The sequence below is a fragment of the Rhinatrema bivittatum genome, chromosome 1 (assembly GCF_901001135.1).
Source record: "Rhinatrema bivittatum chromosome 1, aRhiBiv1.1, whole genome shotgun sequence".
NCBI classification, from domain to species: Eukaryota; Metazoa; Chordata; class Amphibia; order Gymnophiona; family Rhinatrematidae; genus Rhinatrema; species Rhinatrema bivittatum.
This window is the reverse complement of record NC_042615.1, coordinates 216,564,793-216,586,478: the sequence shown is the minus strand read 5'-3', so window position 1 is coordinate 216,586,478 and position 21,686 is coordinate 216,564,793. Positions and strand designations below refer to the sequence as shown.

Sequence of the window (21,686 nt, the reverse complement as noted above, 5' to 3'; positions counted from 1 at the left end):
TTCACTAATTTGATGTAAGACTACCCCGATAAACTTCACCTACATCAAATACAACAAATACAATAAAACCACACTGTTAGTGAGAAAAAAAAAAGTCCCCCAGATTTGTTAAAGCTTCCTGACAATAAACAAAATATATTTTTTTTTCATCCCTTTTGTTGTGGGTGTGACTGTTATGCGTCTGTTTTCTCTGGGTCTGGAGTTGAGTCAAGTTTAGTGACGTTTACTGTTTGGTTTATTACAATTTACTGAAAATCAGCCTTGTATTTTTTTGGAAAAGTCGATAAATCATTATTAGCCATGTAGATTTGGCAAAGTCACTAGTTATCGCTGGTTACAAGCAAGAAGGATTGGGTCTATTCTTTGGAGATTCCTGGATAATTGGGACCTCAATTGGCCACTGTTAGAGACAAGATGCTGGGCTTGATGGACCTTTGGTCTGACCCAGTACGGCATTTCTTATGTTCTTAGACCAAGGGGCTCAGGAGGCAGCACATGCATGGGAACAGACATGCATGCTCAATTAAGACTAAGTTTTGAGAGATAGGGGTGATTGACACCATCAGATGATGTGACACAAGTGTCATGGCTAATTCAGTCCTGTTTGTTGATAAAGAATTTAATAAATTAAATAAAAATAAACTCAAATTCTTACCATAGTATACAAGTCAAGAGTCAAGAATGTTTTCACTTCACATACAAGCTCACAACATTATGGTTTTTATTTCTCAATCAACAGCGGAGATACCAAATGTGATCTCAAAGTGAGCATCCTGATGCAGTATCCTGAGTGATTTAGAAATAAACTCACTCAGGTGCAACAAATGCTTTCAATGGGAACCTCATTTATTCTAATCACATGACCTGAAGGTAACCCTGCTGACAATGTTAATGCATGGCTGATAGGAACCAATGAAGCATCCAAGAGCAAATTTTTCTCAAAACTATGTCAATAAGTAAAAGAGAAGCCTTTACTATATGAGTAATGGGACCAGTGTTTTCCCCCTTTGTGAATCACTTGTCACTTAAAGTCCAAATACCTAAGTCTACAGGTTATGACAAGGTGAGATGCAAACATATTAAAAACTATGTTATTACACTGATTTTATAACACAAATGCACACTTCTATCACAGTATGATGTCACACATTTAATTAAAAGGGCCATATTTGCAATTTAAAATTCAACTCTTAGAAAAGAATAGATCTGAATAACGGCTCCTCAAAGCAGGAGTGTTAGCACATCAAGCACATACTGCATCAACTCCAAGTAAAAATTTGCATTTATTTAGTGATATACTAAAAGTCAACATGACTCACGTATCACACCTGAAAAACACTATCTCTCACTTTCATTAGGGAAATGACAGGCTGAAAGGAACGAAAGCACGAGGTATAAAATAGCTAAGTACCAGGAAATGTCACAGGTCTATGTAATGTCATTACTGACGCAATCATACCAGTGAACTGCAGATTCGTAAACAGCTCTCTCGCTACACATACACATTTTAAGTTTATTTTTAACATATGGTTGGAGACCCAATGCATAACCCACCAATTACCAGATTTTTACTGCAATGTGAACCTCAGTCATACTTATATTAGTTAGAAAGTGTGACCTGTAACACCTATCAAAGAACAAGTCCAGAATTGTGTGGCAGCTTAAACAGGTTTTATGGGTGCCATGGCCACACAATTCTAGACTTATTTTCCACTTTTTGCCTTTATTCTTTCCTCCTCCCCTAATAGCCCTCTCTCCAGCTTCACCACATTTTCCCCACCGGCCAGTACACCTTTTGCCCACAATCCCTCAACCCTCCTAGCTGATGCCACTCCCATCCACAGACCTTCCTCACTTCTTCCCAGTCAGTCAATTTTCCTCAATACATCTTCACCCTACTCCAGTCTGCAACCAATCCTCCCTTATCCCCAAGTCAGGAGGAAGAGGGGAGCGACAGTGCATTGGGTTGCAATTCCTCCTTTGCCATTTGAGGCCCAACTGATAGTTTCAAATTGTGAAGACCACCATACTACTGCCAAAGGATTCAAAGCATCAACTGGAGCACGGGAGACGGAGGAAGGACAACCCAGCCCAATGCCGCACCATTCTCCTCCTACTTCTGCAGTTTGATTAGCAACTGCAGGCCACTCCAGTGATGGCTTTTGCCCCAACCAGTGTTTTCACGTAGTGTGCCTCCATCATTAGGTCCCACTTGTGACATCACGTATCATAGATGGGTAGACTGATAGATTGACAATCTGAAAACATATACATCATCATTTTAATATAACAGGCTAAAAAAAAGATTATGTTGGTAGGAAGATATGGTATTTAACTAGAAGACAGAAAGGAGAAGTGATGAAAAACAAGAGTAGGTGTCTCAAGCAGAATTTCTTCTCCATTTCATCTGGTTGATTGCATCCGATTCCATATGTAGAGTGGTGGAGAAGAGGGGAGGCAGTAGAGCTGGTAGATATCCTTTTCTGTAAATGGAGGAAGGTAGAAAGTAGCTCTCATATCTATAAAGGAGGGGCTAGGCAGGGGACTGTCATGTCTGTGTGTGAAGAACGAAAGCACCATCTGTTTCAGAACAGATATTGTATTTCTCCTCTGTAAAAGCTACAGAACAAAAAGTGACAGCTTAAAAAGAAATGGGGATTGAGGAAAAAATAAAGTTATCTGTGTTACTTAAGAACATAAGAAATTGCCATGCTGGGACAGACCAAGGGTCCATCAAGCCCAGCATCCTGTTTCCAACAGAGGCCAAAAACCAGGCCACAAGAACCTGGCAATTACCCAAACACTAAGAAGAACCCATGCTACTGATGCAATTAATAGCAGTGGCTATTCCCCAAGTATAATTGATTAATAGCCATTAATGGACTTCTCCTCCAAGAACTTATCCAAACCTTTTTTGAACCCAGCTACACTTGGCTGAAAAGTACCTGGGTTTAAAAAAAAAATGTATTTCCTGCTGTATATAATGTGTAGGCGAGGATCAGTGCACGTGTTAGATAAAGTTATGGTTGTGTGCATACATGTTGCATTGAGCCTAAGGTTGTTCGTATGCAAGCATGAGACGTGAGGTGAAAGGCCTGGGAATCATGGAGTGGAGGGGGGGGGGGGGATTCTTAAAGGAAGGCAAAGAGGATCTTGGGAAAAATTAGTAAGGGAGATAGAGCATCAGCTACCAAGTTATAGTAACAACTACATGAATATATTTTTTGTAATAAGTGCTCAGTGAATCACATCCTTTTGAGAGGTATGCTCATGGTATTAATTTTAGAATAGCTATTATCAGTTCTGTCTGAGGAGGGAAAAAAAAAAAAAGATGCTGGTATTCACATACAGGATGCTTTCTTTTTTGAGGAACCACAGGGCAAATCAAGCAGATGAAGGAAAAGGTACCGGTACTCAATACTGGCGAGTACCCCCTGAAAAAAAGCCCTGGATATTATAAAACAGGTGAAAATGCAGCATTCTGCGTTTAATAAAGATTACATGCCAAGAAGAAACAAGAATGTCTTGCTCCCAGATCATATTTTTTTTCAGTCATTGATCATGCAGCACTATCTTCTCAGCACAAGGCAACTGCTCTTTCAAGGTGGTATAAGGACAGCATCACACAGCAGCCTAGAGACATGAAGCAGCTTATTCTCTACAGTTTGCTACTGCTTCTTGTTCTCACACAGACCATATACTGTGTAACTATTTCTGAAGAGACAGACAACATATGTTTTCTACACATACCTCTAAGTGGGTTTCTGACCCATACATGTCCCATATTTTCCTCTTTCTAACATCAATTCCTCTTCCAGGGTGCTAAAATACAGGGCGGGGGGGAGGGGGGGGTAGAGAGTGAATATTTTACAAATTGTATGTGAATTGCAAGAAATAACATACTGGATATGTATGAAATCAACAATTTTGCATAAACAGGTAATAGAATAAAAAATAAAATCTGTAATTCTTTTTAAGAACAGTAATTGAGACGAAAGGTCAGGCAAGGAAAGTGTGGCCTTCAGTGGGAATACAGGCTTTAACTAGAGACTTGTGAAATTGAAGCTGTACAGTAAAAACATTTCTGGACCACTTAGCAGCATTTTAACATGTGGCATATTGTACTTAATATAGCGCATACTTTCCACACATTAAGACATATGATCAAGCAGATTGCAGCAAAAGAAAATTGGTTCTTACCTGATAATTTTCGTTCCTGTAGTACCACAGATCATTCCAGACTCCTGGGTTTTGCCCCCCCCCTCTAGCAGATGGAGACAGAAGTTTAACCAAACAAAACTCTGCCTATATATAGGACTGTGCCACCTCAGTCTGGTAGCATTACTTAATGTCAAAGCAGACAAAATCACAAAACACCCACACTAACTATACACAGTAAGCTAACAACCGTAGACCGGCTCATCAATCCCCAAATGGATACAGAACCCGTGCACAAACAATGCAATAGAATTGGTAATAGCAGTGCGGACTCTCTATTCCCTTAAAGAATAAATGGGTGGGACTCTGGACTGATCCGTGGTACTACAGGAACGAAAATTATTAGGTAAGAACCAATTTTCTTTTCCCTGTACGTACCCGGATCAGTCCAGACTCCTGGGATGTACCAGAGCTTATCTTCACTTGGGATGGGATCCAGAGAGGCCCGCTCTGAGCACCCCTTCTCCAAATCCACCAGTCCCTGGAGCTCTAACATCCAACCGATAATGCCTGGCGAAAGTATGCAAGAATTTCCACGTGGCCGCCCTGCAGATCTCTTCTGGAGAAATCTGCTGACATTCAGCCCAGGACGCGGCCTGTGAATGAGTCGAATGTGCCCAAACACCCAATGGAAGGGACTTCTCTGTCAACAAATATGCAGAATTTATGGCCTCCTTCAACTACCTAGCTATGGTAGTCTTTGAAGCCACATTACCCTTCCTAGGACCATTCCAGAGAACAAACAGGTGATCGGAAACTCAGAATCCGTTGGCAACCTCTAGGTATTGCAACAATGCCCTATGAACATCCAGCTTTTTCAATTCCTTATAAAAAGGGTCCGACCTATTCAGGGCCGAAAAAGCCGGCAATTCTACTGTTTGATTTAAATGGAAAGACTATACCACCTTAGACAGAAAGGAGGGCGCCATGCGCAGGGACACCCCTGAATTCGAGATCTGTAGAAAGGGCTCTCTACACGATAGAGCCTGAAGTTCAGATAGCCAGCGCGCTGACGCAATAGCCACCAAAAAGACCACCTTCAAGGTAAGATCCTTCAACGTCGCCCTGCGTAACGGTTCAAAAGGTGCCCCCCCAAAACCTTCAGAACCAAATTCAGATTCCAGGAGGGACAAGGCTGTCGTACTGGCGGACGCAAACTTTGCCCCTCGCAAAATATGAGAGACATCAGGATGATTTGCCAAGGACACCCCTTGAATGGTACCGCGTAAAGAACCTAGCGCTGCCACCTGCAGACGCAAAGAACTACACGATAATCCCTTCGACAAACCGTCCTGAAGAAAACCCAAGATTTACGGCACGGATGCCTGAGTGGGAACAACATCCCTGTCAAGACACCAGGCCTCAAAAACCTTCCAAATTCGCATGTACGAAATAGAAGTAGAAACCTTACGAGATTGCAAGAGGGTAGTGACCACAGCCTCAGAATAACCCCGGGGTCTCAGCCACTTCCTCTCAAAAGCCATGCCGGTAGACAAAAGTGCTCGACCTGATCGAAACAGACGGGTCCCTGATGAAGCAGATTCGGAACTACCGGAAATCGCAAGGGATGCGTTACGGCTAGGTTCACTAGATCCGCAAACCAAGGACAGCGCGGCCACTCGGGAGCTATGAGAACTAACTCCAATGGATGCAACTCTATTCGGCGAAGGATCCTGCCGATGAGAAGCCAAAGTGGAAACAAACACATAAAGGAGGACATCTGTGGGCCATGGAAGGGCCAGTGCGTCCACGCCCTCAGCTCCCGTGTCCCTGCGATGAACAAAGAACCGCGGAACCTTCGCATTCTCGAACGTTGCCATGAGATCCATAGCAGGTGTGCCCCACTGGGCACAAACCATCTGAAAGGCTTCGTCAGCTAACTCCCATTTGCCGAGATCTAGGTGATTGCGACTGAGGAAGTCCGCCTGGACATTCTTCACTCCGGCAATGTGAGAAGCCGCTATGCACGCTAAATGTCGCTCCACCCATGAAATCAATAGTTGAGCTTCCAAGGCAACGGGTTGTCTCTTGGTTCCCCCCTGACAGTTGATATACGCTACTGTGGTCGCATTGTCCGACAACACTCTGACCGATTTGCCCCGAAGAAGAGGAAGGAACGCCTACAGAGCCAATCTCACCGCTCTGGTCTCTAGACGATTGATGGACCATCGAGACTCCTCCTCCTCCTGGGACAACTGCCCTTGGACCGATTTTCGCAGACACACCGCTCCCCAACCAGAGAGGCTGGCATCCGTAGTGACCACCGTCCAGGTTGGAACAACCAACGGAACTCCCCGTTGCAAGTTGGTCGGGGATAACCACCAATCCAGATTGGACCGCTCTGACGCTGGCAGAGGCAAAGGGAGAAAAAACTGCTCTGAGACCGGATTCCATCGGGAGAGTAATGCGGGCTGTAAAGGTCGCATATAAACGAAAGCCCAAGGAACCAATTCCAACGTCGATGTCATGGAACCTAGCACCTGCAGGTAATCCCAGACCGTCGGAACCGGCTTGGACAACAAGGCTCGGACCTGCCCTTGAAGCTTTAACATACGGTCCTCTGTGAGAGACACTGTCCCGTGTCTGGTGTCGAACAAAGCTCCCAAAACTTCCAGCGTCTGGGAAGGTTTCAGTCGGCTCTTGGATTGGTTGACTATCCACCCCTGGGAACTCAACTGCAGAACATGACATATTGCCTCCTGGCAGAGCAATGCCGACTTCGCGCAAATCAGCCAATCATCCAGGTATGGATGGACCAAAAAACCTTCCTGGCGTAACTGAGCCGCCACCACCATCATAATCTTGGTGAATGTCCTGGGCACAGTGGCAAAGCCGAACGGCAGAACCTGAAACTGATAATGTCGACCCAGCACAGCGAACCTCAGAAAGCGCTGATGATCGGACCATATCCCGATGTGCAGATATGCTTCTGTGAGATCCAGAGATGCCAGGAACTCTCCCCGAAGAACCGACGCAATAACTGACCGCAACGTCTCCATGCGGAACCGAGGGATCCAGAGGCACCTGTTGACAGTTTTTAAATCGAGAATGGGCCGAAAGGTTCCTTCCTTCTTCGGCACCACGAAATAAATGGAATACCGACCCTCCGAAGCTCCGCGGGAGGAACTGGAACAACGGCGCCGAGATTGAGCAGCTGTTGTAACGTCTCCTTTGTCGCTCGGCGTTTTGTCGCCATACCGCATGGCGAAACCAGAAACCATGGGCGAGGTTGGCGTGCAAAATCTAATGCATAGCCGTGTCTTATTACTGTGAGGACCCACTGATCTGACGTGATTTTGGCCCATTCCTTGTAAAATAGAGACAGTCTGCCTCCCACCATTGGGACCGAGGAATGGACCGGCCGCCCATCATTGCGAGGGCTTACCGCTCGGTGCATTCTGGGCGGCACCCGGTCTACCAAAACATCGCCCATGAAAGGACTGAGAGTACGCCTGCTGTCGACTAGCATTATGCCGGAAAGAGGAGACGGAAGTCAGAGGCCTTCGGCCTCCCCGAAAACAAGCGCAAGAAGCAAAAGACCCCCTGGATCTTGGCCTATCCTCCGAGAGCCGATGCAGCTTATTCTCGCCTAAAGACAGCATCAGGTCCTCCAGTTCCTTACCAAAAAGCAGCTTGCCCTTAAATAGCAAAGAACCCAGCTGAGATTTAGATGAAACATCTGCTGCCCAGTGACGGAGCCATAACAAACGGCATGCGGACACAGTCGACACCATAGACCTGGCTGAGGTGCGAAGCAAATCATGAAATGCATCTGCACTATAGGCAATCACAGCCTCGAGTCTTCCTGCCTGAAGAGCTTCTTCTTGCGAAAGTAAGTCATTGGCTAGCAGATGTTGTACCCAACGGAGACCTGCACGTAAGGAAAAATTACTGCAGATAGCCATCTGTACTCCCAGAGGAGACACCTCAAAAATCCTTTTCAGTTGGACCTCCAGTTTGCGATCCTGCAAGTCCTTAAGGACCGTCCCCCCTGTAACCGGGATGGTAGTCTTTTTCGTGACCGCTGCATCCACCTTAGGTACTCTCAACAACTCCAAGGCGTCCTTCGTCAAGGGGTAAAGCTTGTCCATAGCCTTCGCTACCTTAAGACCTAATTCCGGAACGTCCCATTCCTTGAAAAGTAAATCCGTAGCAGAGAAATGGAACGGAAATGCCGAAGGGGGACCCCTGAAACCTAGAACTATCAGATCTATAGCCCCCAACCTGGACTCTTCCTGGGGAAGCTGAATCCCCAGCTCCCCCAGGATAGCAGGAATGAGCGGACCCAATTCTCTTTCCTAAAAAGACGGACCACCTTCGGGTCACTGCCGTCCGCCCCATGGGACCCCTTGAAAACCCCCAGCAGGGGGTCAGACTCCCCCTCAACCCTCCTCGGAGGCGGGGTGGGCAAGCCTGGGTCATATCCTGGCCATCCGTATCTGAAGATGAAGAATCCGGATCCACAAGCGGAGTTCGCAACCCCAAAGAATGCGGTCCCCCGGACGGACCCGGATCCTGAGCGGTCTTAGCTCGCTTCTGGGACCCTAGAACAGAGTCCTGACTATGCAACCTCTTTTTTCCAGCCCTCCGAGCCTTAAAGGCCTTGTGCATAAGCAAAACAAAGTCAGAAGAAAAGAAGGAATCAGAGGAGATATCATCCCCAGCCGCATCCGGGTCCTCAGCCATCGAGAGACCAGACCTCGCTGACTTGTCCCCCTCAGGGACCTTACACTGTGGCGACAAATGAGGCAGAGGGTCCTCCTCCGCAATTGCAGGCTGCTCCGTGGAGACCGCCGGCCCGATCGGAGGCAAAATGGCGCCCGTTCCCTGAGACGCTGCCCCGAGTTCATTCAAAATTGTGCCGGAGCGAGTCGGAGGCCAGAGGCTGTAGGTCCCCGAACGTGCCGGTCACCATGTGGACCCTGAGAAAGACCCTACCTCGGGTCGTGGAGGATCCTTCTCCCCCCGGGAGACAATCCGCACAAACGCTGTTGCGCGACAACCTCAGCCGTGCGGTGCCGCAAGCCCTACATGCGGCCCGGCGCGGCATGCTGACACTCATAAACACCCTCCCCAACTAACCAAAGAGCGAAAACGGAGTGCACTGAACCCCCGAAACTGAAGAGAAGGAAGAGCCGAGCACAAGAAGCTAAAAGACTGGAAATAAAATATATATATATATTTTTTTTTTAATACTTGCATAAGCCTCCGGGTTCTGGATCAGGCTGGGGGGAGTGAGCCGGGCTCCCCAGTATCACCCCCAGTGACCTCCACAAGCTGGCAAACTGGGGAGTACCCCACAGTACTTCAGCTGCCTCTGAAACCAGGGGGGGGATGGTCCCCTCAGGACCTCACAACCCCCTGGGAGGCGTAATCTGTGACCTGCAGGCACAATCTGTGGTCTTCAGCACACGAGTGCTCCTATTTCCTAGTTACCAAAAAACTGTATCTGATCTATCTTGTCACCAACAATAAGCTAGGCCCTAGCACAGACTGTAGGTGTTGCACCTCCTCCACCTGCTGGAGACAGAAGAATACTGCCAGACTGTAGGTGGCACTGTCCTATATTTATTTATTTATTTATTTCACATTTTTCTATACCGAGCTTCATGGTTGAATACCATATCAAATCGGTTTACATCGAACGAGGGATAGAAACTTGTAACCAAAAAACAGAACAATAAGTTATAATCAGAAAGAGAGCAAGAAAGTTACATTGAACAAGGACTATAAACTTGGAGGCTTTACAGCTTGGAAGTAAATAGAGTAAAAAAAGGCCCGAGCAGGGCCGTAACTTAAAACACAAAAGTCATAATGAGCTCAGTTCGAGCAAGATAGTTTAATTGCGGAGGTATTGGATAAGAGGCATCTCACGGAGATATAGGCGGAGTTTTGTTTGGTTAAACTTCTGTCTCCATCTGCTGGAGGGGGGGCAAAACCCAGGAGTCTGGACTGATCCGGGTATGTACAGGGAACAAATCAACATTACTGAGAAGCTCATGACCATTTCTCCATGTTTTTTTTTCTTTTTCTCTTTGCCATAAAAATCATGAGGTTGATATTCAAAAGCCATTTAGATGGATAACTGAAAACTTATCCATCTAAATGGCTACCAGCAATATTGAAAGATGTATGCAGCTAAATTCTAGCTGCATAACTAGAATTTAGACGAATAGGTCGGGGGCTTTCCTGATGGAGCAGAGTTAGCTGCATAAGTTATGCAGCTAACTCAGATATTTGGAGTTAGCTGCTTAACTTATGCGGCTAATTCTGGTTGGGCCCCAGGGTAGTCCTGAAATTATCCAGTTAGACATACTTTAAGATAGCCGGGTATATTCAGAGGCATGGCCACGCTGCTGAATATACCGTTAGTTAGCTGCCCAGCAGCTGAAAATAGACCCACCATATTGAAAGTTTGAAGATGACATAATGGCCCTGCAATTTCCCCATGAATTGAACATGTAAACTTATCATACAAGTCATGCTTCAGAAATGTAAAGTCAGCCCCCTTCCATCGCACAGATGGTTTTCTGAAATATTACAACTTTAAAAAGCCTGGTCCCTTCATTTAGATAGAATCCGCTTATACCTAATGTATTCTTAACAACTGTTGCATCTTGATGACCTTGTTTTCCTTTCTGTAATAGAGCACCATACATTAGAATCTTATCAGCTATGTGACAGCGTGCTCCATTACAACAGTGCAAAGGTCCATTCTGAGGACACTGTTTCAAAAGACAGCACACATCAATAAGCCAGCCAACAACTGTCTTTTAGTGGATAAAGCTATCTCCGTCCAAGCAAAAGCAATATTATATCTAGTCTCATTTTCCCCCCTCTGCTGAGAAGCTAAATGGCCAGCTTAGGGGTATGACTAGGCTTACGATCTTAAGTGTTTATAAATTACAAATTTAAATGTATTTAGTGGAGGTCTAAAACAGGCGTTTATTGGTGTTTTCATGCCACAAATTAAAACTTTTGGTGCATTTTTAGATGGATTCAATTTAATAAAACGTATAACCATTTTCCAATGTTTACATGTCTTTTTTAAATTAAAATTGCAAAATGCATCTTCACAATGCTGTGTTGTGGGGTGGGCAGTTGTTTATGTGACAAGAAGGATGGTTGGTGTGTGACTAAGTAGGTCCCTCTAAATTGGACTCTACCTTCTCTTTCTTCAATCCCTCTTAGCTCCTCCTGTGGGGCATTTTCTTGGGCCTGTGGGACTTGGGCTCTGCAGTGGCCTACTCCTCCCACTGGCAGGACTTGGGCTCCTCTGCTGATGTCATCAGGCTGCTACTCTCATGCTTCTCGACTTGCTTGAGGGCAGCAGTTGAATGACATCATCTGAGCTCCAGCAAGTAGGCTTATTTTTGAGGATTTTCAATTAGATCCCAAAACCCCAATTTTATCAGTGTTTTTAGATTTCAACAGAAAATTAGAAGCATTAGGTATGATACATCACTAAGATTAGCATTAGACATTATCACTAATCCAGTAATGCCAAAAGGCAGTGGATAGGATAAAATCATGAAGACCAAGCAAGTATTTTAGTGACCTTTCTTCAAGTCTCTCACATGTAGGCACCAGCTCTGAAAGCGCTTGAGGATCTCCAATATTGTCTCCTACAAGCCAATGGAATAGGAGCTGAGAGCTCCCTGTTACTGTTTCCACCTCCCCCTGCAGACTATTGGCTGGCTGTGAAATATCTAAACAATGGACTGCAGAAGGAGCAGGAGCAGTGCAGGACAGACAAGCTTCTTGGAGAAGAAAGCAAAATGTTGCTTACCTGTAACAGGTGTTCTCACAGGACAGCAGGATGTTAGTCCTCACATATGGGTGACATCACAGTCACGAAACACTTTTGTCAAAGTTTCTAGAACTTTGACTGGCACCTACTGGGCATTCCCAGGATGGCACTAACCCTGCAACCAGCAGGGGTCTCCCCTTCAGTCTTGTTTAAAAGCTAAAGTAAGTGCCAAAAATAAAAATAAGAAAACGTAACTAACCCAACACCGCGGGGTGGCGGGCGGGTTTCATGAGGACTAACATCCTGCTGTCCTGTGAGAACACCTGTTACAGGTAAGCAACATTTTGCTTTCTCACAGGTCAAGCAGGATGTTAGTCCTCACATATGGGTGAGTACCGAGCTGAGGATGTCCGAACATGCACCAAATGTACCCAAAGACGTGCAACAGGCACAACAACTGGGGTGGAATTTGGTAGAGGGCATCCTGAACCCAAACGGGCAGGCGGAAGGGCATTGGTACATCAAGTTGCAAAAAGGTTGCGCAAGAGATTGGCCAAAGATGGAATCTTGTCTTCCAGCCTTGTCTAGATAATAATGGGCTGTAAAGGTGTGGAGAGAGCTCCAGGTAGCAGCCCTACAAATATCAGGAAGCGGCACTGAGCAAAGGTGCGCTACAGAAGTTGCCATGGCCCGGACTGAGTGTGCTTTAACATGGTCCTGAAGTGGAATGCCTGCTTGCTGATAGCAAAAAGAAATGCAGTCCGCTAGCCAGGAGGAGAGTCTGCTTACCCACAGGTTGACCCAATCTGATGGAAGCAAAGGAAACAAACAATTGAGTACTTTGCCTGTGGGCAGCTGTACAGTCTAGGTAGAATGCTAGAGCCCGTTTGCAGTCGAGGGTATGCAGAGCCTGCTCTCCTGGATTGGAGTGGGGCCTGGGAAATAAGGTGGGTAGTATAATGGATTGATTAATGTGAAACTCCGATACTACCTTAGGCAAGAACTTCGGGTGAGTACAGAGTACTGCCCGGTCATGCAGAAGTTTTGTGTAAGGCGGATAGGTAACTAGGGCCTGTAACTCACTAACACTGCGGGCAGATGTGATTGCCAGAAGAAAAATCACTTTCCATGTGAGAAAGCGAAGATCACAGGATTGGAGAGGCTCGAATGGTGGTTTCATGAGCCGACCCAAAACTAGATTAAGGTCCCAAGAAGAGGCCGGAGGGCGCAGTGGACTTTTGAGGTGGAGCAAGCCCTTCAGAAAACGTGTTACAAGGAGTTGTACTGAAATAGGAACATCCTCGACACCTTTATGGAAGGCAGCTACCGCACTGACATACATTCTGATGGAGGAAAATTTTAGGCTTGATTCTGACAAATGCCAGAGATAGTCTAGAATCTTCATGGTGGAACAGATCAAGGGACTGAGGAGAACACCATGATTTAAACCTGTTCCATTTGTAAAGATAAGATTTTCTCATGGAAGGTTTCCGTGAAGCAATCAGGACACGGGAAACTGGCTCCGAAAGATTGAGAGGCTGCAGGATTAACCTTTCAACATCCAGGCAGTGAGGGACAAGGCCTGAAGATTGGGGTGGCGTAGGCACCTGTTGTTCTGCGTGATCAGAAGCGGGTCCTGCCCCAGGGGAATGTGCCTGCGAATGGAGAGGTCCTGAAGAATCGGAAACCACACTTGACATGGCCAGTGAGGTGCTATCAGGATCATGCTTCCCTTGTCCTGACGTAGCTTCACGAGAGCCTTCGAGAGAAGTGGAAGTGGAGGGAATGCATGTAGGAGACCGGCGTCCCATGAGAGGGAGAACGCATCTCTTGGCTGCGAATGAGAGAGCAGTAGTTCTCTACTTTGCGGTTTTGAGGTGACTCAAAGAGGTCTATGTTGGAATATCGAGTCCGCTACTGTGGGGTTGAGAGACCACGCGTGTGGTCGAAAGGTGCGACTCAGCTTGTCTGCCAACACACTGTCCACTCCCGGCAAGTAGGTGGCCCTGAGGTACATCGAGTGGGAGAGGGCCTCCGCCCATATCTGGCAGCCTCCTGACACAGGAGGCGGGAGCCTGTTCCTCCTTGTTTGTTGATGTACCACATGGCCACCTGGTTGTCCGTTTGAATCAGGATGGCCTGGTTGGAGAGGCGGTCCTGAAATACTCTGAGAGCATATCTGATTGTTCGTAGCTCCAGGAAATTGATCTGGTGTTTGGCTTCCTCTAGAGACCAGGACCCTTGAGTTTGTAAATTGGCAACATGTGCTCCCCAACAGATGTTGGAGGCATCTGTTGTAAGGGTTATTTGAGGATCTGGAGCTTGAAAAGGAAGGCCTTGAGAAGATTGGCCTGATTCTTCCACCAAGCTAGAGATAGACGAAGTGGGTTGGTTATGTGGGCAACAACTGATAGTGGTTGAGATGACTGAATCCACTGTGACTTTAGAGTCCACTGTAGGATCCTCATGGCGAGACGAGCCATGGGATTGACGTGTACTGAGGACGCCATGTGTCCTAGCAGGACTAGACAGTGACGTGCAGTGAAGCGTTGTCGACACTGCAGCTTACGGGCGAGAGAGGATATGATGAGAGCTCGTTCTCGAGGAAGAAATGCCTTCGCCTTGAGGGTGTCCAAGTCTGCTCCTATGAACGACAGGGTTTGCGATGGAACGAAGCTGGACTTTGGATAATTGATGAGAAACCCTAGAGAGATCAGGATGTGCAAGGTGAGACGTAGGGATTTCAGAACAGCTTGCTGTGTGGGAGCCCTGATCAACCAATCATTGAGGTAGGGGTAGACGTGGACACCTTGAGTTCTGAGGAACGCTGCTACTAATATGAGGCACTTGGTGAAGACTCGTGGAGCAGAGGCTAGGCCGAATGGTAGCACTCGATATTGGTAGTGCTTTGGGCCTACGAGAAATAACAGAAATTTGTGATGAGACTGAGTTATTGCGATATGTGTGTAAGCGTCCTGGAGGTCTAGAGAGCAAAGCCAGTCTCCCCTTTTTAGAAGGGGGAGGAGGGAACCCAAGGTCACCATCTTGAACTTTTCTCTTTGGAGGAACTTGTTTAAGGCTCAAAGATCTAGTATCGGGCGAACGCCACCTGACTTTTTTGGGATTAGAAAATACTGAGAGTAGAATATGAGGACCTGCTGGGAGTAGGGCACTGGTTCTATTGCTCTGGACTGGAGGAGGAGGGAAATCTCCTGTTCCAGGAGCAGTGAATGGTCTGATGTTCCCCACGTCAGCTGAGGTGGGGAGTCCGGTGGAATGGCAAGAAAGTTGAGATGATAACCTTGAGTTATTATGGTGAGAACCCACTGGTCTGTGGTGACTGAGTGCCTGAAGTGGCACAATCAGCCTCCCACTGGTACATGCCTTAGTGGAGTCTGAATGCTGCTCTCTAGAAAAGTCAAAAACCAGATGGTGGACCTGGTTGAGGAGTTGTTTGCGGCTTTTGCCTACGAGGTTGCCTGGACTGGCCTTTCTGGCTTCGTGTACAGTGTTCGTGTTCCTGGTCCCGATGTTCCTGGTCTTGTTCGTCATCAGAACTCCTTCAGTGTTTTCCTGATGTTCCAGATGTTCTGCTTGTTCCAGTTGTCCTGATGTTCCGTGGTTCCTTTCCTAGTAAGCCTGTTCCATATCCTATTTTGGTTCCTGATGTTCCGTGTTCCAGTCCTGATATTCCATAATCTAGTCCTGATGTCCCTGATGTTCTGTGATCCAGCCTTGATGTCCTGTACTTCTGGTTCCTCCTCGCCACCTTTCCTGGCGTGTCATGTCGTGGTCCTTGACCAGCCCCACGGGCGGGCTGTGTAGGGCGCCTCGTGGCATAAGGCCTGCCTTCTCGCCTGCAGCACCAGCCTCTGGAGGGTCATCCTTGCCTGAAGCCAAGTCCCGTCTTGGTCCTGTGTCCTGAGTCCTTACCTGAAGCCAAGTCCTGTCTTGGCGCTGTGTCCTGAATCTCGTTCTGGCCCTCGGATTCCCTTGTGTCTGCTCCGTCCATGTGTTAGATGCTGCTGGAACCTGAGCCGCTTCAGCGTGGTCCCCGACCAGCCACAGGCGGCTGTGTAGGGTGCTCCCTGGTGCAGGCCTCTACAATATCTGGGACATGAGCTTCGCACTTGCTTCACTTCTCATCTGGAGTCTGCCCCGCATCAAGCATGGTCCGCGACCAGTCCCGTGGGTGGGCTGTGTAGGGCGCGCTGCGTCGCAGCCTCAACCTAGTACTTGACTTTGATCCTGAACCTTGTCCCTGAATCCTCGTCCTGAGTCTTCCACGTTCCGAGTGTCTTCGTCCTGAGTCTTCGTCCCAGTGTCTTCACCTGAGCCTTCCATGTTCCAAGGCCTTCGCCTGCCCCTGGCCTCTGTCCGGCCTGCGCTTCTTGACGATACCCAGCAGCAGGTCCGAAAGGGCTTGGAACTGTTGGAGGACCATTCAAAGACCATCATTGCGTTGTTGGTCTTCCTGAAGCGTGCAGGTCCAGTGGAGGGTCAGTACCTTCAGTCATCCTTGCCTTCATTCCAGTCTTTCTGCTCCGTCCATGCTTCTATCAGCTTACCTCTCTCTGTGCTCTCAGGGCTCCTCCCTGAGCGGCATGGCAATCCAAGGGCTCACATCTCCTGTCAGAAGCGACCGCGCCTCTGCACTCACAACAGGAGGAGGCTTCAACTGAAGCAGCTCCACATTAAACGTACAATTATAGGCTGTACAGAGATGGGCATACCATTTACACCATGGTGGTATGCGCCAACTGCACTAAGATGAACTCCAACGGAGTTAGTATTTAAGCCAGCTCCTGATAGGTATAGAAGGTAATTAAGCAGTTTTTGTGTGGGGCAGGAGAACGGATCTAGGGCTTTCTGCTCACATTACAAGGAAAACTTCCTCCATTTCAGTCCATAGGACTTTCTGGTGGAAGGCTTTCTACAAGCCACTAGGACCCGAGACACACCCTCTGAAAGATCAAGCAGCTACAGAATTAGCTTCTCAACTTCTAGGCTGTGAGCGACAGAGCCAGGAGGTTGGGATGCCACAGCCTGCCCCGAACTTGCTTGATCAGATCTAGTGAAGTCCCCAGACTGATCGGTTTCCGGACAGACAACTCCCGCAGGAGTGGAAACCAGACCTGTCTCAGTCAATGAGGGGCTATGAGGATCATAGACCCTCTATCCTCGTGAAGCTTCAAGAGTCTTCGATACTAAGGGAAATTGGAGGATATGCGTACAGTATAACCTTGCCCCAATGATGGGCAAGGGCATCAGAGGCACCTTCCTGTTGCAGGGAGATGCGAAAAGATCTATATCTGGGCTCCCTGAGACGCAGAATATCAAAATTCTCTACCCCCCTCGTCCAGGGACCACTCGTGAGGTCTTAAGTTTCAACTCAGCCTGTCCACTTCCACGTTCTGTGTCCCAGCCAGGTAAATGGCCCTGAGCACCATCCCGTGGTACAGGGCTCATGACCAGATCTGGACAACTTCTTGATACGTCCCTGTCTGCTTATTGACATACCAAATGGCTACCTGGTTGTCGGTCTGGATCAGGATAACTTTGTTGGACTGCCGATCTCTGAAAGCACATAGTGTGCACCTGATTGCCCTGAGCTACAGGAAATTGATTTAACAAGAAAGTTCCTGAATAGACCACAGACCCTGGGTGTCAAACCCATCTACATGAGCTCCCCACCCCAGAGTACATGCATCTGTGGTTTAGCACAATTTGAGTGGGAAGATTCCGAAAGGAAATCCCCTATTCCAAACTGGAAAGTACCCACCACTCAGACAATGAGTCTCTGAAAGACGGGGTGACTGATTCAATCCTGGAGGCTCTGAGTAGCCTGGCGCCACTGTGCCCTCAGGGTCCTTTGGGTTCTGTACATGTGTAAACATGCCAAGGGAGTGAAATGGATGGTTGCGGCGATATGGCCCAACAGCCTTAACATGTGCCAGGCTAACACTTGCTGGCTCTGTTGAAATTCTGCCGCAACGGTCACCAAGACAACAGCCCTCTGGCGACGCCATAGCCTGAGCCGTGTCTAGAAGGGCTCCTATGAAGTCCAATTGAGGTGACAGGCTGAGATGGGACTTTGGGTAGTTGAGAATGAACCCTAGTGACTCCAACACCTGACTGGTCAAGCGCATGGGCCTGACAGCCCCTGACTGAGACATGCTCTTGATCAGCCAATCATCTAGGTACAGGGAAACATAGAAATAAGGCAGAAGACGACTAAACAGTCCATCCAGTCTGCCCAGCAAGCTTTCACACTTATTTTCTTACTTTTCTGTTACTCTTGTCCCTTTAAATATTTTTTTTTGTTCTATTTCCCTTCCACCCCTGCCATCATAGACAGCAGTGCTGGAGCTGCATCTAAGTGAAGTATCCATCTAATTGGTTTGGGGTAGTAACCACTGTAATAAGCAAGCTACTCCCACGCTTGTTTACCCAGCCTATGCAATTCAGTCCTTGTTGGTTGTTTGAATATAAATCATCTTTTCTTCATTCCCCCTGCCATTGAAGCATAGAGCTATGCTGGATATGCATTGAAAGTGAAGTATCAGGCATTTTTGGTTTGGGGTAGTAACCGCCGTATCAAGCAAGCTACTCCCCTGCTTTTATGTGGATGCAAATCCTTTTTTCCACATTTCCTCTTGCCGTTGAAGCATAGAGCAATGTTGGAATCACATTAACCGTGCGTATGTTTATTGAATAAGGATATTCATCTCCAGGTAGTAGCTGTCATTCCCACAAGCCACCCCCATGCCTCTTCTCTTCATTCACTTCCTCTAGACTTTATGGATCCACAGTATTTATCCCACGCCCCCTTTGAAATCCATCACAGTTTTGGTCTTCACCACTTCCTCCGGAAGGGCATTCCAGGCATCCACCACCCTCTCCGTGAAGAAATACTTCCTGACATTGGTTCTGAGTCTTCCTCCCTGGAGTTTTAAATCGTGACCCCTGGTTCTGCTGATTTTTTTCCAACAGAAAAGGTTTGTCATTGTCTTTGGATCATTAAAACCTTTCAAGTATCTGAAAGTCTGTATCATATCACCCCTGCTCCTCCTTTCCTCCAGGGTGTACATATTTAGATTCTTCAATCTCTCCTCATAAGTCATTTAATGAAGACCCTCCACCTTTTTGGTCGCCCTTCCTGGACCGCCTCCATCCTGTCTCTGTTCCTTTGGAGATACGGTCTCCAGAACTGAACACAGTACTCCAGGTGAGGCCTCACCAAGGACCTGTACAAGAGGAAAATTACTTCCCTTTTCTTACTCGATATTCCTCTCTCTATGCAGCCCAGCATAGAGAGAGGAATCTCTCTCTCTATGCTGGGCTGCATAGAGAGAGATAAACATGCACTCCCAGCCTGTGGAGGTGCACCGCCACCACAGCCAGGCATTTTGTGAAGACCTGTGGGGCAGTTGCAAGCCCGAATGGCAACACCCAGTACTGGAAGTGTTGATTTCCCACCACAAATCTGAGAGACTTCCTGTGACTGGGGAAGATCTCGTTATGCGTGTATGTGTCCTTTAGGTCAAACGATCAAGGTGCCCAAGGAAAACATCTTGAACTTTTCTAAGAAACTTGTTTACCCTTACATCTAGGATGGGACGGTGTCCTATTCTCTTTGGAATCAGGTAGTACCTGGAGTAGAATCCCCGCCCTCTTTGCCCTGGTGGTATGGGCTCGACCACTCTGGCCATTAAGAGGGAGTAGAGCTCCGTTAGAAATACCTCCTGATGTGCTACAATCCCCCAATATGGGTATGGAGGGCAATTTGGTGTGACACAAAAGATTCAATTGGTACCCATGACAGATGATGGAAAGAACCAATTGGTCCAAGGTTACTCTGGGCCACTGGTTCACAAAGAATTGCAGCCTGCCCCTGACTGGAAGGTCCATCGCCCCAGGTATGGGCGACTGCCTTACTCTCCCTGAGGCCCAGTCAAAACCCCGTCCACGCGACTATCAGAAGTATCTCCAATTCCACATTCTCAACCAGGACTTCCAGTTTCGAGCTCTCCCCTTCGGCCTCGCAACCGCTCCTCGCACCTTCACGAAGGTCATGGTAGTAGTAGCGGCGGCCTTGCGCCGGGAGGGGATTCTCGTCCATCCCTATCCATCCATGGCCGGATCCCTGGCACAGATAGAGGATGGGCTCTTCTTGCTGTGGCATTACTTCGGGGGTATCGTGGCAAAAGCCGGTGCATCCCTGCACTGTGCATCAATGGGGACTGGTGCCAATGCTTCTGAGGCTTCCCTTGATGCTTGGCCTGGTTTTTCCCCAGTGCCGAAGCTAAAGACGAACCCGGTGTCCTCAGCCCGGAGGAGATAGACAACTGTCTGTTTCTGGCACTTCTATCCACCAGTGGCACAGACAGTCCCGCCAATGTTGATGGTGCGGTGTCCATCAGTGAGGTTCCAAGATCCATCGATGACGATGCGACCAGCTCGGACTTCCTCAACCCAAAGAGCTGATTCATCTTTTCGAGCCGAAGCAGACATCCCTTCAGGGTTATCTGGGCACATAAGCGGCAACTCTGGACGTCATGCAATACCCCCAGGCAGAGAATACATACCTCATGAGGATCAGTGATAGACATGGTCCTCCGGCACCGAAGGCATCAGTGAAAACTGGACTTGGTCATGACAGGGCGAAACAAAAAGGCCGCAAAATCGAAAGCGATGGGTGTCAATGGCCGGTGGGCACCAACGCACTGCCAACATGGGGGAAATTGACTGCGAAAGGAATTTTACCCACGATGATGTAAACCCTGACTAGAGACATTATGGGAAGATACCGAGAGGGACCAGACAATGGAATTGAGAAGAAAAATTGTGAAAAAATATGGAGAAAAAAAAAGTTTTTCACAAGGCTAAAATCTGCCAAAGTGAACTCAATCACACTGCAAGGTTTACAGCTCTAAAGGAAGAGAAGAGACTGAAGAGGGACCCTGCATTGACGCATGGTATAGGGCATGCTAGGTATGGTCAGTGTGCCTAGTCAAAGTTTTAGAAACTTTGACATAAGTTTCCCGCATCAGGACTCCATCTATTGATGTCACCCATGTGTGGGGACTACAATCCTGCTTGTCCTCAGAGAATCTTGATAATATGTTTATATGTAATACCTTAAATTTAAATACCAGATGCTGAACATTTCTTTATTCAAACATATACAACTGAAGTGTCTGTTTGCAAAGGAGCCTTATAAAATCGGGTTGTAGAGGGAGTTAAGTGTCTTTGAGAAGCTTTTGAGGATATATCCAGACAATAGAGGGTTAGTTTAAAAAATATATAGCTTACATCTGGTTTTGAAGAGGTGGGTATTGGAGAAATTGAAATCAATATGGAGAAAAGATTTTGATTTTTGCATTTCTGAGGTTGAGTGGCTAAATATGTACAATCAGTTGAACACAAATTTCTGCAAGTGCTAACATACAAGAAAATGGACATAAGACTTTTTTTTTTTTTAAAATGGTATTATACTCCTGATAGGTTACATAAAATTGAAGTTAAAAATATTCCTTTATATTGGTGTGGTTGCAGTGAAAAGGGTACTTTCATACATATTTGGTAGTCTTGTCCTGTGATTAAGATCTACTAGACTGAGATCACGTCTCGGATTCCTAAGATTGCAGGCGTTTCTCTCCTAGTTGATTCAGCTGTTATTTTATTGGAGTACAATTTGGATTGTTTGTATTTCTTG

The 21,686-nt window shown here is 47.1% G+C and overlaps 1 protein-coding gene across 5 annotated transcripts in view; it reads right to left on the bottom strand.

Annotated features, from left to right (window-relative positions):
* TRMT44 (tRNA methyltransferase 44 homolog) overlaps positions 1–21,686 on the bottom strand; it is a 105,081-nt gene that overhangs the window by 46,877 nt on the left and 36,518 nt on the right. For all 5 annotated transcript variants that reach the window (XM_029591782.1, XM_029591800.1, XM_029591790.1 and 2 more), the window contains exon 6: positions 3,751–3,822. In XM_029591782.1, the coding sequence (XP_029447642.1) occupies positions 3,751–3,822 (72 nt within the window). The remainder of the gene's footprint in view (positions 1–3,750; positions 3,823–21,686) is intronic.